Here is an 18574-nt window from a genome sequence, read left to right as displayed (position 1 = left end):
TCAATTGACTGAATGTAAATGTTTGGTGGACAAAATATTTCTCATCAAGCGACAGTTGAATGGATTGGATCTCAATCGCTTGGAGGCTAGATTAATGTTATGGTTCGGCCCAACCCGGCCTAGACAGTCAAGGTCTGGTAGACAAAAGAGCCGACTTCATGCGCTGACTCAGTGAGCCCAAACCAAGAACTATGTCAAGTCGGGACCCAAATCCCGACCTCTTTGACAGCCTTGGCTTTGAGCCACAGTGTGCTTGGAGTTCTGAATCCAGGATTATTATGTTAGATCCACCCGACTTGGTTGCTCCAGTTCAACCTCGGCACTCTCAAGCAACGCACAAGACGGCTCAGGTCGGGATCCGATGACCGATCCGACGAGCAGGCTCCACTCGGCATCGGATAGCTGACCCCCTCAAGGGATATAAGTCCGTATCTGATGCCAAGCCCCAACTCCGAGGCTCCCCTCGGCCATATTCCGACCCGATCCTATCTTGACTCAGACCTTATTTCTTAGTATCCTGTTTCATACTCTGCCAACCTCGTTTCACTCCCTCAGTCATTGTGCCACTTTGCAGGACAGAAGTAATCATGTTATGGCTAACCTACTCCCCTACCCATGTGACATAATGATCAGTATAATGACTATTGACATAACTTGTTATTATTATAATACTGATGGGACACTTTTTTTACCAGATGATGGGGACACCTTCCTTATTCGGATGGGACGTATCTTCTGACAAGATATCTGTGATCGAATATTTTCCTTAATTGACGATAGGACAAGTCTTCATCGCTCTCTCACCTTCGCTTATATAACTCTCAATTTTGTTACAGATAATGGTCGAGCCAAGGCACCCCTGATCTTCTTCTCACTGTTCTTGTATTTGCAGGATCGTGGAGCCCGTTGTCTCCTTCATTGTTGCGAAGTCAACTCTAGTGCTGAGTGGACGATGATGTGTCCGAGAAACAATCTCAACCGGAACAATTAAATTTGTAGTCATTGACTTCAATAGCTATATTCAACATTATAATCGATTAGAGGGTTTTTCTAATAAATTAATGTGATTTTAGTTGAACTTTATATAAAACTCTAAAACGCTAAACCTCAAACCCAAGAAAGAAATAATGATTTAATTTCTTTATATAAAAGGCATTTGGGTACTACAAGGAGTAGGTGCTAAGTGTAAAATGGCAAAAGAACACACAAATGATTTCTATGATTATTCTAATGATATCTTATATACACATTAATAATTGTTTAGTGGAATTTAAGATGTTTTATAATATTCTAAAATAACCACATCAGAAACAAAATTAGAGTTCATTAATAGATTTTAAAGCTTAATTCCTTAGACGGTTCTATTGGAAACTAATTAACAACCAAAGGAAATGTAAATCTACCATTAGATGTGGAATTAATTGATACTTATATGAATAAAAAGAGAATATATCACAAAGCAATCAATTCTTCTTCCTTTTTAAAAATAAAATAAAAAAGTAATTAAGAAGGTTATAAATCTCTTATGCCATGTCTTAACAAACCTCCCTTTAATACAAGCCATCTCGCATTGCCTTTTAAATTAATAAATTGGACAATACCATATTAACAAATAATTATACATTCCAATTAGAGTTTCATTATTTGATCATGATTAAATTTTCACATTAATTTAAAATCAATGATCATAATCAAGTCTTAATGGTACATTATGTGACCTTGAATCTATATAAATAACCTATAGAGCCCATTTTCTCCCCTAGCTAACCTTTGCAACCCTCTCTGTCTCTCTCTTTATATTTGGTTTATCTTTGAATTCTCATGGAAAACCCATCTGGATCATTTAGGCTAGTCGATTGTTCCTCGGTTGAAAGGCTTTGGATGAACTCGAAAGAAGAAGTGCGAGCAAAAGTGTCGACGCCCTACTATCCCTACCGGTGCAAGAAGTGTCACAAAGGATTTTCGACGAAGCAAGCATTAGGTGGACACCAAAATGGCCACAACTATGAGAAGAAATTGATGTCCACCTTCTCGCATCGTGCCACTTCAACTAGCCCCGAATATTTCCCGAAGATCAACTCTATACACAAGCCAGTGGCTTCTGTAAATGCAATAATGAACCACGCGGGTCCTCAACTATATTGCGGTCTCACGAGAAGCAACATCATTTGGTCATCACAAGATCATCAAAATCATTATCAAAAGGCTCTCGAAGAAGATCGCAAGACGGCTAAAGTGACCATTAACTTTCTCGATGCTGATTCATCTCAGAAAGATTGGATGTGTGCCTATGATATGGATCATGATTATGATAAAGCTAAACTCGATGTTGGGTTAGACTTGAGCTTGCACCTCTAGTTGGTTAAAAGCTTCCACTTCATTTTACGATCACTTCATTAATAAGGAAATTGGGATCCTACTTGTGAAGGTTTTGCCGTTTGCTTTTCTTATCGATAAGTTGTTATTTCCGTCAAGGTACGTAACGATCGATCGAGCAAGATATAATCTATATCTTAAGGAGCTCATTTTTATAAGGAAATGTTTTTTCTTCTTTCTCTTTAAGATTAAACATTTGTAACACACAATTGAAGAGTTTTGCAATCAATCAACACTTTTTTTAATGTAAGATCCAAATGATCTTCAGCTTCACTTGATAGTGAACATTAATATTATTAAACCAAATTAAACAACATACATCACTTATTTTGGTTTAAACTTTATTACTGATCGTAGTCCTGATCAACACTTATTTTGGTTAAAACTTTATTACTGATCATAGTCCTGATCAATGATCATGATCATGGTCCTGATCAATGATCATGATCATGATCAAGCTTCGACAAATTAAAGAGCTTCTGTCTTCAAAGGGTAGGGTAGCGAAGTGAAGGAACTAAGAGGAGATTGATCTTCCTCGAAGCAGTTGCTCCGAAATTTTCAGACATGTCGATATCTTCTGCCTTCACCCCCTTTGGAAACGCCCAATCAAAGTGGAACAGAAGCTGCGACAATGCCAATTCTAAAGTCGTCAATCCGAAGGCCATGCCGGCGCACATCCTTCTCCCTGCACCGAACGGCAAGAACTCGAAGTCATTGCCTTTGAACTCTTTGTTCACGCCTTCTTCGAACCTCTCCGGCTTGAAGCTTTCGGAATCTTCCCAGTATCTCGAATCTCTTCCGAGTGCCCAGACATTGATGAGGAGCCTTGATCCCGCCGGAATTGTGTAGCCGAGAACTTCAGTAGTTTCCTGAGCCACTCTCGGAAACAAGATCGGAATTGGTGGATGCAGCCTCAGGGTTTCTTTGACCACTTGGTGAAGGTAGTTGAATTGTGGAACGTCGGTCTCCTCGATGTAGCCTTTGTCCTTCATGGCGTCTCGCACCTCCTTTTGGGCTCTTTCCAATGTCCGAGGGCGCAACATGAGCTCGGACATGGCCCATTCGATGGTGTTCGCCGTCGTCTCTGTTCCTCCGGCGAGCATATCCTGCTCAAATCGGCCAGTTAAGAATCGGTCAAAACCCACGTAACTTTTTGTACTGCATGCTATTTATATACTCACGATCACGACGGCTTTGATGTTGTCGAATGTGATCGGCACTTCCAGGTTGCCTTCGTCTTTGAGCCTGAGCAGAACATCTATTAGATCCTCCTCTTCGCCTTGAATACGGTTCGTCTGGTGCTCCTTGATCGTGGCATCGAGGATCGCGTCGAGTTTTCCGTGATATCTGACCAGCTTCGTGGTGAATCCAGTGAGGACGTCGATGACTTTGAGGGATGGGAAAAGATCGCCGACGCTGAATCCGCTGGCCATTTTGATGACCTCTTTGATCGTCTCCATGAACTTCTTCTGCTGCGGGCATCGTCGACCGAACGACGCCTGGGCCACGACGGAGTTGGTCAGCTCGTTCAGCCTCTCCCCGAGGTTCACTGGCTCGCCGGCGGCGGCGGCGCCGTTCACGTCGCTCATGAGGCGAGCCACCTGCTCTTTTCTCAAGGACATGAAGGACTTGACTCGCTTCGCGCCGAGCAGCTCCATGACGCAGATCTTGCGCAGCTGGCGCCAGTACTCGCCGTTGGAGAAGGCGACGTCGCTGGCCCCGTAGGCGATGATCTTGGCGGCGGTGAACTCCGGGCGGAAGGCGAAGTTGGCGTCCTGCACCTTGAGGACCTGCTGCGCGCCCTCCCGCGAGCTGACGATGATCTGGTCGACCTGGCCGAGGCGTATCCTCATGACGTTGCCGTGCTTGCGCGCGAGGTCGCGAAGGGCGTGGTGAGGTAGCTTGCCTACGAGGTGGTGCAGGCTTCCGACGAAGGGCAGCGCCGAGGGGCTGGGGAAGCGCGGCCCGGGGTGCTCGGGCCTGGAGCTGAAGAGCCTCCTGACGACGACGATCAGGACCAGGAGGATGGAGAGCGAGATGGGGAGGGAAGGTAGTTGGAACTCCATCTCGATCGATCTTTGGCTGGCTGGCTGTGACTGTGATGATCTAAGTTCTAACCTGGTGGGATTTATATATATAGCAGGCAGCCAATCTCTTCGTTGAGATGTTTTGACTTCGAGGAAGGTGGTCAACGCTTGTCCATTCCTCTAGATCTGCTGCTGCCGCCGAAGTCAACCCGACCGCCTTCTTCATGCCGCCTTCTTCATGCCGATCAAAAAGATATGTCCTCCTTTTTTTTTTTCCTTTTCTATGTCACGTGGCAAATTAATTTTTCGATATGATTTGGTAATTTCTTCGCGATGGCCAATGAAAAGTTTTGTTTTGATCCATGAAAATTTTTACATTTGAGTATGACCGCGGGTGTATGAAAACGGGTGTCTCGTAAAATCCAATTCATATCCTACCGACAATCTAATTAAATAGTCTATATAAATGAGATTATTTTTTAATAATTTTTTATGTTAATTGAGATTCAAAATTGATTATTTAATGAGAAAGGAATTAGAGCATCTACAGTAGATGTTCTAATAGGGTATTATAACGTATCATTGATGTTAAATATCATTATGAAGGAGGTTGACCCATCCCAATTTTAATATTTTAAAAGTAAAATTATTATTAAAAAAATAATAATAATTTTAATATTTTAAAATATATTTATTTAATATGATATAATTTTAATATAATTGAGTGGACGGTGGGACCCATAAATAATGAGTGTTAATGATAAAAGAAATGCGGATTTAAAAGATATGTTGTTATAACGAGTATGTGGTAATGGATTATGGACCCTATGCTTTTTAATAAGGTATATATATATATATATATATATATATAAAGTTGAATAATAATGACGTGGATGGGATTGATATCCTGCGCGATGAGTTTACGCGACTCCGTGCGCGATAGCCGACGTGGCGATAGCCGAGTTTTCACTGTTCATCCTCCACCGTGGTCGAAACGAAATCCCGAAATAAAATCCCGCCTCTCCCAAAATCGCGCGGCCGATTCTCAATTTGAGCTTCCGCTGTGGTTGAAAAGGAAGCAGAGAAGGATGCGACTGCAGCGGAGGTGAAGAACGAGAAGGGTGGTCCGGTTGTGGAGAAGGTCTCGTCCTTCATGGAGGAGAGCAACTTCTTGTCGGATCTCAAGGAATCCGAGAGGAAGGCGCTGGTGGAGCTCAGAGCCGCCGTCGAGGAGGCCATCCTCAAGAACAAGTTATTTAGAGACGAGTCAGAGCCGTCGGAGGGGAAGGAGAAGGTCCATGGAGAAGGGGAAAAATTGGAACTTGACAAATCTGCTGAGGCGAAGCACACCGACGAAGAAAAACCTGACCTCTCTACCCAAAACCCTAAATCCTATTCGCTCCTCTCGCATCGCTGCAATTCTTGCAGGGAATCTTAACTCAAGTTTGCTAACTTACGTCTACAATTCTTGCAGGGAATCTCTTGCCTAACAATAATCTCAAGATGGAGATATAATTGTCGATCTGAACTAGTGGAGTCTGAATATCTCCCGGCAGGCCTTATGTTGAGAAGACAACAGAAGAGAAGCTTAATTATTGAGTACATTGGAAATGTATTTCATTTGCTTATGTGTATGAATCATATTGATCGAATATTTACTTTTTTCATATTTTACTTTAATACAATCTCTCCTTTATTTTCTCAATCTTTTCTGCAAGCAATGGATCTGCGAGTTAATAACGATATATATAAAATTACCATCAAAATTTAATTAGGATATTAGAAATTCTTGTCAAAATTTGAATTTATTTTCATCTAGTTCTTCAGTGTTTTTATAGCTATTTTTTTGAAACAACAAACAAGGGATCTGGAGAAAAAAAATGCACGTATCTTGTAAACATGAAGATGAAAAAGAAAATAACTGCAGGGTTCTTCTGCATGCCTAAATTGATGGGAAGTGAAACACCAATGAGTTCCTTGGACTCCCTCAATCATGTAGATATAAAATTTTTAATTTTTTATTATCAAATAAGCCATCAGCCAGTTTTGTCCAAAACCGGCTGATGGACTTAAAGACCTCTAATGCACATGATCCGAACACCTTTTTTGCTCCTCTTGCACTCTATAATGTGTATATCAACTCAGAATACATTGCGATACATCGTGTTGGAAGCAGGAATTTTTTTCGCTCGTGCTCGGCATATGGATTGGGGTGGAAATTTTATTTTCAATTCTACATAGATGATACTTGATGTCTAAAGACACCAATGAGTTCCGGACCCGACTCGAGCTAAACCGTGGTCAACTCAAGTCAAATTGCCAAACCGATTAAGCCAACATGGAGGACATGACTCAGATCGAGCCTGATCAAAATTTCAGAATTTTTCAAGAACCCTAGACTGCCCTAGAGCCTAAATCAATTTCGGCCGTTGGATTTAAAAGCAAAGGTTCAGATTCTCTGATTAATCAGCCGATTAAATACCCGAACTTACCTGATGAACAGGGCCGCCGTTACTGTGCTTCGTCCCGCGGAAGAACCCTGCTGCGCGACGTAGGTGTAGGCGAGCCCGTTTTCACCCATTTCGATTCCATTGCAATCCTTGTTCCCTGAGGAACCTAAAACCGGTTGATTGGGTATATTCCGGCGGCCGGTGGAGGCGCGACGGCGGGGGTTTCGCCGGCGGCATCAAGCCCTGTTTTCGCAAATTCCAGCCATTCTCAGCTCAATCCGAAGCTGCGCTTCTCTGGGGGGTTCTCGGAGGTTCGTGTGGCAATCCTAAATCATCCAAAGAGTGGCGGGACAAGCGAAGACGAGCACTCCGGTTTTCCATCTCCAAATTCGCGCGTGCAAGATGTCTGTCAGCTCCGGAGAGGGTTTTTCCAGGCTGATCGGGGCTCGGGCAGCGCATACAACACCTGAAGACCGTGTGGAGGACTCCTATTGGATTCAACAGCTTGTTTGACACCAAGCAACGGAGAAGCAATCGGAAAAGGGATGGGTTGAATGCGTTTCATTTGGTTTCTGCATTTCTGTTTTTCGCATTGTCTGATTTCTGCATTTCCATGCTTCCTGTTACTGATTTTTTCAGATTCTAAGTTTTTGTTAATCGTACTCCTTAGCAACTTTGTGAATTTGTTTTGCTTAATTGATACTCAATGTTTGTTTGAATCCTAATCTATTCAGAGTCTGATGAGCTTCCATTCCCTCAACTTGTTTGTAAACGAAACCATTTCTGATTTCTGAAATTCCAGCACTGTTCCATGCCAACTTGGATGGCATGTATCAGTTTCATTCTAGCTTAGATTGAGTGGTTAACTGCACCTTAAAATTTAGCCATCTAGTCTAAACAAATCTCAATTGAATTGCTTCATTTGCTTTTATCAATAGCATTGTCATTCAATCCAATAAGGTCACATTTAGGTAAGTTTCAATTTCAACAGTTTAGGTTTAATATTTTGAATAGAAGTTTGAATTGCATCTTAGATTCATTGGGAATTTAATTTAACAGCTCATCATTAGGATATTAAATTGCATTCTCCATTTATTTTCTGAATTTGAATTTGCATTTCATTTGAAAACCCCAAAAACCCCATTTTCATAGAAAACCCCAAAAAGAACGACACGATAAGCTCAATTCATTCAATTTTCTACTAGTCCTTGGAAAAACATGACTCGAGGCCCCTATACTTCGTTTATTTGTATCCGTTGTGGGTTTTCGATAAAATCTATAAATTCTAATTTGAAGCCCTATCGTGACACCTAGTATAAAAGCCCAAAATTGAATCGGTTTAAACTATAAAAATCCTAAATCATCAATGATCCGAACACCTGTACATCTTAAAATATGTGATCATACGCAATATCAAAATCTAGGCGTCCAAAAAAATTTCGAGCACTTGGAATAGTAAATAGTATCATTTTATATTTTTAATTATTTTTTATTTTTTTAGACTTATGGTTAAGCCATTTTAGATTTTTTCTTTAGAAGTTGGATTATATTATTCAATACAAAAAAATTTAAAATGAAAAGTATTATTATTTTTTATTTTTTAGCTTACTATTAAGTTATTTAAGATTTTCTTTTAGGGTTTAAAAATTAGATTATAATATTAAATACAAAAAAAATTACTCATAGAGTGTATTGAATAAGAAGTATATATATGGGATAATAATCTGACACGCTCTGTGAATAATTAATTTTTTTATATTTAATCCTATAATCTAACTCTTAAATCCTAAAAAAAATATTTAATAAAATAAATAAATAAATAATAAACATGCAAGAGTTTCTATCAGGACTAAACGAGAATATAATGTGATGCACGTCTAAAATATGCACTTATGAAGTCACATATTGGATACAAATTAATCAACTTTTTTCAAATAATCATGCACTCATTAATTAATGTTGCATGATCAAGGGCGGAGCCACACTTGTTTATACTCGGTTGTAGTCTGGGGGGTTTGACAGCGATGGAAAAAAAAACCTTGGATTCAAGAGGGGAGAAAAAAAATTAAGAACTAACCCGGGGTATACTGTCGACGTAGTCCAAGAGTTTGAATCAATTTGAATAAATCACTCGGGCTGATTCCGCCATTATGCTCGATCACATATATTTCAAAATTAAAAGACTCATTTATTTCCTACTCTATATGACTTACTTTATTTTTATTTAAAATATAGCTTGAGCATGGAAGGAGTTTCCTTTTAACATCTTTTCTGAGTCTTTTTAGATCTTCGTTTAAAAGACCTTTTTGCTAATTGACATTTTGAAAGTTGACTTGAAGGAGATCGGTTTGTTAAAGACCAACATGAAGAGAGTCCGACCTAAAAAAATCCAACTTGAAGGAAATCCTACACAGTATTTTAAAAGCCGACATGAAGTAAGTCAGTCCATTAAAAACCAACCTAAAGATACTCAGTCTAGTTAAAGAGTACTACTCAACTTTTATTCAGTCGGTTGAAATTATTCGATCATGATTATTTTACTAAGTCATCCAATCCCTTGATCTCCGAGTGGATCAAGGGACACGCAGTATATATTTTATATATTGCGCGACGGGTTCGTGCGTGCCCGTGAGCAACACGCGATCCACCGTCCATTATGCGATCGCGCGCCAGATCTGGACTGTCCAAATGTGGGAATACACAGTGTTCTGCCCGACCCACTGTCTCGCACGCTGTCGGTAGCCACCCGCCGACGTCGGTCCGATCGAAATCCGATGGCCGACTAGCAGGCGCCACCTTCCGACCGATCAGGACCCGAACTCCGATCGGAATCGGGCCCACAATCGAGCACGCGTGCACTACCAACCGCACCATTATCGGCCGCGTGATTTGGCTGTTTCTGATCAAATTACGCCGGATTCCGACCACTATCCAGTCGGAATCCGACGCCGGACGAAGCTCTGACGAGCGGCGCGTCGATTGCGCCCAATCCGACAGCCGACGATAGCCGAACGGTGCGGCGAGGCCGGCGGCAGCGGCGGTGGGTCGACGGTATCGCTCATGGGCGCATACGAATCCGTCGCGCAGTATATCAAATATATATATTGAATTTATTAGGCTTTAGTATTGGATTAAGTTTTTATATATACATGGTTAAAGATCTCATCGCATGTTGAAGATGCTAATGTTCGATGAGAGAAGAGGACAAAGGGTGTGGAGATGACGACACTTAGAGGAGCTAGAGCTGATATAGGAGATAGAGTGACGGAAGAAATTAAGGCCGCATAAAATTTGGAAAAAAAAAATAGCTGTCAATAATTTAGATGTGATTAATTAAAATATCAAACAAAACAAGATGGAACTCCTATTTTATTTTAACAAAATTTTAATTTAAAAATTGATTAATTTTACAATGTTTTAGAAGTTTAATAAGTCTTGTAATTAAAATAAATTTAATTTGAACATTTTAAACTTAACTTAATCACTTAATTATTACATTTATTTTATATTTTTATTAAATTAATTATAGAAAATTACTCTTAATTTTGACAATAATTAAGGTCTAAGAAATTATGAATTATATTAAAATTAATTAATTCTACAAATTTTGGCTTTTTTTTTCTATGCGGACTCTTTTCCTCCCAAATAAAGAGCTCCTATGTTTGACCGTAGTTCACCACCAGAAGCAGAAACGGACGTGAGTCATCAACTACCAGCCTTTGTGATTGGACATAAACTTGCGGGTCCCACGAAATTGTAGACTAGGAATGCGACGGGTCTACCGAATGGACGTTAAACGGTAAAAGGAGTCCGGAAATTGATCCCAAGGCGGGGGCCGCATAGGAGAGGAAGGGAGGGAGGGTCGCACCGAGGTTGAGCTCCGCTGGCGTCGCGAGCGGCGACATTGTCGTGCTTCCCTATCTCTTCTTCTTCCTCTTTCTTTGCCGTCTCTTTTCTTCGCCTTCGTTCCCTTCTCGGACCCCGAACTCCAACGCCAACCCTCGGGGGGTCGGTGGCCGGAGAGAAGAAGAAAGGTCCCTTTGCTTCTCCATCGACCAGGTGATCGCATTCTCTTCCTTTCCCGTTTACAACATTTTCTGCGAAAAGGCCGCTTTCGTTTCATCAAGAATCAGATTCGTTTCCTCCGATCATTTTATAAGCTTGTCGCTATACATGGTCGGTTTTCTCGTCCTCGCAATGGGATCCTTCTCTTGTATACTATTTTATATTCTGTTGGTCAAATTCCTCTGCTGGTGTCTTTTTTGTTAAATGATTGGCGATTGGAGTTTATTCTTGTTTTCTTTGAATGAGTAATGCTCTCCTTCAATCTTTGAAACCAATCCATATCGGATTATGAAATCTATACGCTGCCTTATTCTTTCTCAATGCCATGCTAAATTTTTTGGGTCACTACTATGTATACTAATCATATTCAGATGTGTCCTAGGATATGTTTCACTGTGGTATTCTCAGCGTCATTGGCTTATTTGCATTCTCACATTTAAACATGTAAAATGCCTCCAAAATGAGAAACTGGAACTATCAAATTCTAACGGCTTGTTATATTACTCAGCTTATAAGGTACGAGTATAAGGTGAAAAAAGGATAAAGAAGAAAGTAAGATGAGGCGCTGGTTTTGTTGTGCTAGTAATTTTGATCGATCTTACCATGCCCATGAAAATGAACGCCTCACAAGCCCATCAAATGACAAATTTGGTACGTTGTTTGACTCATTCAATTACGATATAAGATCAGTTTCTATGAATTTTATATTCCATGTTGATTTCAATAATTACAGTGGTTATGTTTAGACTAAGCACATTGAGAATCCTGTTCTCTATAAAATCAATTTTACTCTTATCACACATTTTGATTCGTGTATCATGTAATGGATCACTGAACTAATGAGCTTTACTTTCTAGCTTATATCAACCAATAATATTGTACTTATTTATATCTTGATACTTTATCAAGAATCGATCATTGCTTTTATTCTATATTTGTTATTTTCAAATAACTTATTGTATAGCTTTTAATTCGCTGCCAAATGCCTTAGGAATGGTTTAGTTATCTAGAATAAGTTTACTAGACAATTTCAGAATTCTAGTATTCCAGGTTTTTTTTTTTTAAGTAACAAAGAATGGAATTGGTGATGTGTTTGTGGTTGATTGAATGTGATGAGAAGAAATAATGCAAAACTTTCCCAAAATATAGACTTTAGATTGTTGTAGTACTAGAAGAGAAAATTTTCTATTCCGTCTGAATTGGTACCCTACAAAAGGAAGGGCATTCTTAGTCATTAGTATTTCTTTGGTGACCAATTCCCTCCATCCACTACTTTATATAAGCACTTGGTTTTTGTGCACTAATTAACTTGGTAGGATTTATCATCTACATTCTTGTAGTCTTATTGAACATTTCAAATTTAAGCTTTGTGAACCTATTTCTTTTAAACACATGCCATACTTTGTTTTGCAGAGGAGGAAACTGAAATGTTCTATGGCTGCCAATTTTTGAGATTTTTTTCCTTCTAGAGGAATTTGTAGGTACCTGCTTCATTAGGATTCATATTCAGATGCATGTATGTTTAGGGATACCTAAACATATCATGTAGGTTTTTAGGCTTAAGGTTTTAATTCGGATGTCATTATCTGAATAGATAATTAATTAGATTTGGCTTCAAGTTCAATTTATGCATTCTTATGCTTAAAAATTTTGGTCTATCTTATTTTCTACTTTCTTGTTTAGTTAATTTTTGGTTTTCAACCCTCAAAGTATAATACCAGGTTTATATGAAGGCTGCAATGATGCCAGTCTAAATATCTTAGATATTGTGGTCTAAAACAACTAGTTTAGGTGGTAGTCAATGATTGGTCCTGCAAGTGGTTTTTAGAGTCCTTGTCTGCTGATTCCATGTCTGTACTATCAGCAACTTAATTGTACTTTTTATAAAATTAATAGGGACCCCTTGGAATTTCTAATTTAATGTCTATTTTAAGAGTAAGAGCCTTAGGCACTTCAGAAGATCAATGATACATTTTATTAGGATGTATACACCAAATATACACCTTGATTGGATTGATATAAAACATGAAATTTCTGATGCAATGAAAATGATTATCCATATGTGATCCCATGAAAATACGCTTAATTGTACAGTAACAAAATTAGCGATGCATGCCTTTCATAATTTCCAAAGGTTATATTAATAGTAAGACGCCTAGGTATTTAGGAAGATCCAAGATAAGTTTTAGTAGGATATATAGACAAATATACACCTATACTCTGATATCATCACAATGAATCACGGCATTTCCAATGCAATGAAAATGCATATCCATATGCAATCCCATGAATTATTTCCTAAAGTGAAGTCTCAAATAATTTTGCTTTATGTTCCTCACTTTTTTTTTGCCTTTGTAAGAGTTTACTAGAATACATGCAAACTTGATATGATTCACTTAAAAAAATCTAGGAATTTGTTATGTCTTAGCATCTCAAAAGACAAAAAATGTTCACAACTGGATTCCTTTTTAAGTGAAGCTGAAAATTCGAATTTAAGGTTAAGAATATGACATTCTAGAAATCATTTTCTTGCAACTAGAGATGTCATTATTGAATTAAATCTTTATCTAAGTCTCAAATTTGTTCATGGTTGGGTTTAGTTCTACTGGATGGATAAATATAGGTTTAAAGCCATCATTTTGATCTTTAATTATTTTTAGAATTTAAAAATCATATAGAAACAAAGAAAAAGTAATACTAAGTTAATTCATTGTTTAAAGTTTTTCCCATGTCAGTTGGAATGCAAAACAGATCGAGACATCTGATAGGTGATTGGCCTTCATCATGGATAATTGCTTCTTCACGTAAGGGTTTTATGGCTAGCTTCGTTTTGAGAACTTCTACCATGATGGAGCTTGCTCGTTACAACTTTGCCACTGAGTTAGGGTTATGTTACAAGCAACGTTGTTGGCTTGTGTCCGCTGTCTCCAACTCCTTTGGCTTGTGAGGTCCAATTTCCCCTTGTTGATTAACATCAACCAACATAAACTCTATAGGTTGTCTACATCCCTAGCACATCTTGCTTTAATTAGGGACTGAAACCCTAACACTAAATGACTTTGAACCTTGCTTTAACTATTGCAAATAAAAATGAAAATTGTAGTGAGATACCAAAATAAACTTCAATAATAGTAAATAATATAAAAGAGTGTGACCGAATTCTATCTTCATGATGAGCTATAATTGTCAAAAATAATTTCAAAATAAAATAGATAAATTGTATAAAACAAAAAAAAGTTAAATTTTGTATTTAATGTACAATATTTTATATAGAAATATTCAAAAATGAGATTGACTAAGCATGGTTTTAAAAGGCGACCACTAGGAGGAATCATATCGAGGACAATATGAGACAACATATGCAATTAAAAAAAGTTCTATTTAGTTCATTTGAACCAGTTTAGACTGAACAAATTAATCTAAAACCTTTACCTGCCCTATCTGGTAGCTTGTAACATGTAGGTTGACCTAAACACTCATTTTGCAAGTGATAAATACTTAAATATCAGTAAATGTATATTACTTATAGATCATCTAAGTCTGTGTTGTTGATTAATATTGAATGCTATATTTAATGTGGTTTACAATGTATGATTGACATATATATTTTTCTTAGTAATTCTGTGATTGAATTTGTTGATTAATATACATTATTCTATATATGTTAGTCCTTTCAATGTAACAATTATTTTTATATTTTAATACAGATTGCCTATGGCTCCAGTTATTGTGATTTCAATCGAAAAACTGAACTGAACTGCATTAAAAAAAAATTGTGTTTGGTTTGGTTTTTGGACCAATTAGTTATTAAATCTCTCTATTTGTGATAATAAAATAAAACTTTACAATATGATTATTTAGTTTAACAAATTATATTATTAAGGAAAAATTAATTCATAAAATTTTATATTTTATTAACAAATTTAAATATCACAACATTTGAATGCAAATTCGGTTCAAACCATCAACAAAGCAGATAATTTTGATTCCATTTCTATTGTGTTTACATGTTCATTGGGTTTAGTTTAGTTTCTTAAAAATTGATGAAAATATTATTTTGATCCAATCACTTCATTGGCATGTGATCTCCGATTTTGTTAAACTCTGTGGTTACTTGGTCTATGTTTTTTGCTCTTGTTCTTGCATTAGATGATATTTCTTTCCATGTCTCAGGAATGCCAAGGGGTTCTAAGTACTCTGCTGTTACAAAAGATGAACCACCAAAAGCACCTCTTCCTATTGAAGTGCCTGCATTGCTATTAGATGAACTAAAAGAGAAAACTGATAATTTTGGACCAAAAGCTTTGGTAGGTGAGGGATCATATGGAAGAGTCTACCTTGCAGTTTTGGATGATGGAAAGCAAGTGGCCTTGAAAAAACTTGATTCTACATCAGAGCCTGAAGCAAATACTGAATTTTTGACTCAGGTTTCCCTCTCATACAGTATTATTCTCAATAGTCATTTCCTTCTTTTTTGTGTTCTTATTTGCAGGAAAAAGATTAAAATTCATCATTTTATGGGCATCCTAGTACATGAACCTTGAACAACTAACTGCACCTTGTATAAACATCAGGTGTCCACAGTATCAAGGTTGAAGCATGAAAATGTTCTGCAGATGTTAGGATATTGTGTTGAAGGGAATATTAGACTGTTGGCCTATGAGTTTGCTACAATGGGCTCTTTACATGACATTCTTCACGGTATAATATGCTTGAGTCATTGCTATATGTATGCTATAAGTTTTGGTGCCTATTTATAGCATATATGTTTTTATAAGCATATATCTTTTCTTCTTGGAAGTATAGGTAAAAAAGGAATTCAAGGTGCACAACCTGGCCCCCCACTTGATTGGCTGCAGCGAGTGAGGATTGCTGTTGATGCTGCAAAGGGCCTGGAGTATCTTCATGACAAGGTTCAGCCTTCAATACTTCACCGTGACATCAGATCAAGCAACGTCCTTTTGTTTGAGGACTTCAAAGCAAAAGTAGCAGATTTTAATCTCTTAAATCAGGCACCAGATATGGCTGCTCGTCTTCATTCAACCCGTGTCCTTGGAACTTTTGGTTATCATGCACCAGAGTAATTTCTGATCTTAAAACTTCTGTATTGTTTCAACGTGTTTTTTCCCCCATATTTTTCATTACCCTTGTATTATTGGTAACCAATTATGTCAACAACCATAGTACTGCTGAGGTTTTTTTTCCTATTAACATTAAGCATAGTGATAATGCTTGTTTGGATTTCTTCTTGTTCAGGTAGTTAGTTGCTTTAACAGTTAACAACAGTTATTGTTCTAGTATATTCATTAGGTATTACTAACAACAGTCACTACATATGGTATTAGAAATTCCTCCACTCTTGATTATATACCTTTGCCAAATATAGATTCAGAGGTTTATTAGGGTCAAACAGAGATTTGGGTTCTTGAACATGAAGAACAGAAGTGGTAACATCATGAAGCAATATATTTTATAATTTTAACTGTTTGAAATGCATTGATTCAAGTGGATTAGGGACTTGCAATTAATGTTGATATGGAGAGAGAGATATGTCATACTCAGATTATTGAATTCAATATCTACCCCCTCTGCATTCATGTTTGATTTGAACTCATACTGGAGTCCGAATAACATAGATGTTACATATATATAGTTGAAGCCGAACTCATAGCATCTGTTATCTATGATGTTGAGAAAATGCTGCAAGCTGCTTAAGTACAAGGTTAACGTATGTTGTGCTTGTAGATAGGTTTGCATCAACCAGCCTTTAGTATGATGACACATGTTGTGAATTGTAGGTTTGGATTTGGCTCATGCTGGATCTATGAATGGAAACTTTAGTTTGATCTTCTACTTGTAAATTGATTCCAGAGAAATGCTCACAGATTTAACAATATTCCTTAAGTTAGTAAACGTTCTGCAATCCTTTACTGTGGAATGTGAAGTCAAGTAGTAGATATTGAAGAAATGGAGAAGTCTTTAATATTTTTAAGAGATTGATTTGCGGATAGCTAAGAAATTAAGAGATCTCTGGTCTTCAGCTTAATTTAGTGATTTCCCTGTCAAACTGTACGAAAAGCTGGATCTATATTAATATTTCTGTTACTAATTTTTTTGGCTCATCTATACTTCCAGCTCGAATTGATTTGAATGTCTAACTGTAGAATCTATGGTCTTAGTTCTACTTATAATCTTTTGGCTTCTCAAGTTTTTCTCATATGATTCAAGCTTTTACTTTAATGTATTTACTCTCTCATCAATTAGCACAATACCATCGATGAATGATGCACTGCAGAATGTTCCATCTAGATCTTTGTTGGTTTTATCTGCTAACTACTTAAATTGTTCTGCTTGTGTAAATAAAGGTACTTCAAAATTTAGACGACTATATATATTTTGTATCTTCCAAAACTTGGGCAGGTATGCTATGACAGGCCAATTGACACAAAAAAGCGATGTATATAGCTACGGCGTTGTACTTCTAGAGCTGCTTACTGGCAGGAAACCAGTTGATCACACAATGCCTAGAGGACAACAAAGCCTTGTCACCTGGGTATGCATTTATTTCACAAGTGATCCCATCCATCATAAAACTTATATTAATAATAACAATAATAGAGAAAAAAAGAAAATAATTCCAAAGTAAATCTTTATATATCTCACCGCCTCATGAGCATTACTAATAATCATATAACCAACTGCTGATCTACATTGGCTAGATTATACAGTAGAAAACCATTTAAGCAACTCTGTGCGTTTAAGAACTATCTTTACTTCTGAAGTTTTTTTCTTTGGAAAAACCAATCTAGTAGCATGTTTCTTCTCACCTTAATGCAGGCAACTCCTAGATTGAGTGAGGACAAGGTGAAACAATGTGTGGATCCAAGAATGAACGGAGAGTATCCACCAAAAGCAGTAGCCAAGGTCTCGTACCGATAAGCATCTTCAACTTGTTCTTATGTTTCTTGCTCAATGTATTTGCTTGTACTAAGAGGCAATGCTGATGAAATTGCTACTGTTTTTGCAGTTCGCTGCTGTGGCAGCTCTGTGCGTGCAATACGAAGCAGAGTTCAGGCCCAACATGAGCATTGTGGTCAAAGCACTCACACCTCTGCTCGCCAATAAACATAGCCCTGCACAGACAGCTCCCGTCGCCCCAGCACCTGTGGATTCATGAATCATGATGCAGGCCAGTGAAGCTTGATATGCATTCATTCGTCGTCGTCGTCGTCGTACAAATTTGTTTTACATGAATGTTGTTTGTCTGCTTCCAAACACTTACGCGAGATGCTCGATCGTCTGCTGTGTTACGTTGAGTGTCGTTTCCCCCTCTTTTTTCCGCGTTTATCTGGGCGGGTGTGACTGTATTGCTTCTCAGCTCCACATTGTCAGACATTCTGATCATATATATTCGGGCTTTTGTGTGGATAATTTTTTTTATGGTATCAAAAATTAATAAATAAATCTCATGAATTGGGAAATAAATTAAAAATGATAAGTTATTTAGAAAATAGTGTATAAGTAATGAAGTAGATGATGCAAAAATAGTGTCAATGCTTTGTTAACGTATATTTATACAATAAATATATTTCTCTATTTGTCGTTGATATTGGTATTTCATAGATAATGTCTATGCATCCCTTCATATATAGAACA

General features: G+C 37.7%; 2 protein-coding genes across 2 annotated transcripts; one reads left to right on the top strand and one right to left on the bottom strand.

The window, feature by feature from the left end:
• Nucleotides 1–2861: 2861 nt before the first annotated feature.
• LOC141848223 (premnaspirodiene oxygenase-like) lies at nt 2862–4442 on the bottom strand. Its single transcript, XM_074736284.1, has 2 exons — nt 3558–4442; nt 2862–3482 (listed from the first exon to the last, which is right to left on the bottom strand). The coding sequence occupies exons 1-2, from the start codon at nt 4440–4442 to the stop codon at nt 2862–2864; spliced, it is 1506 nt and encodes a 501-aa protein (XP_074592385.1).
• Nucleotides 4443–10710: 6268 nt separating this feature from the next.
• Nucleotides 10711–18365, top strand: LOC141848534 (PTI1-like tyrosine-protein kinase 3). The gene is made up of 8 exons (XM_074736575.1): nt 10711–10912; nt 11427–11569; nt 15092–15345; nt 15493–15619; nt 15725–15998; nt 17339–17471; nt 17756–17842; nt 17946–18365. The coding sequence occupies exons 2-8, from the start codon at nt 11476–11478 to the stop codon at nt 18093–18095; spliced, it is 1119 nt and encodes a 372-aa protein (XP_074592676.1). The 5' UTR covers nt 10711–10912; nt 11427–11475; the 3' UTR covers nt 18096–18365.
• Nucleotides 18366–18574: the final 209 nt, after the last annotated feature.

This window comes from Curcuma longa, chromosome 17 (genome assembly GCF_044706935.1).
Source record: "Curcuma longa cultivar G26 ecotype Majalengka, Jawa Barat chromosome 17, ITB_CL_G26_1.1, whole genome shotgun sequence".
In the NCBI taxonomy this organism is placed as follows: domain Eukaryota; kingdom Viridiplantae; phylum Streptophyta; class Magnoliopsida; order Zingiberales; family Zingiberaceae; genus Curcuma; species Curcuma longa.
This window is presented reverse-complemented; position numbering and strand designations above follow the sequence as displayed.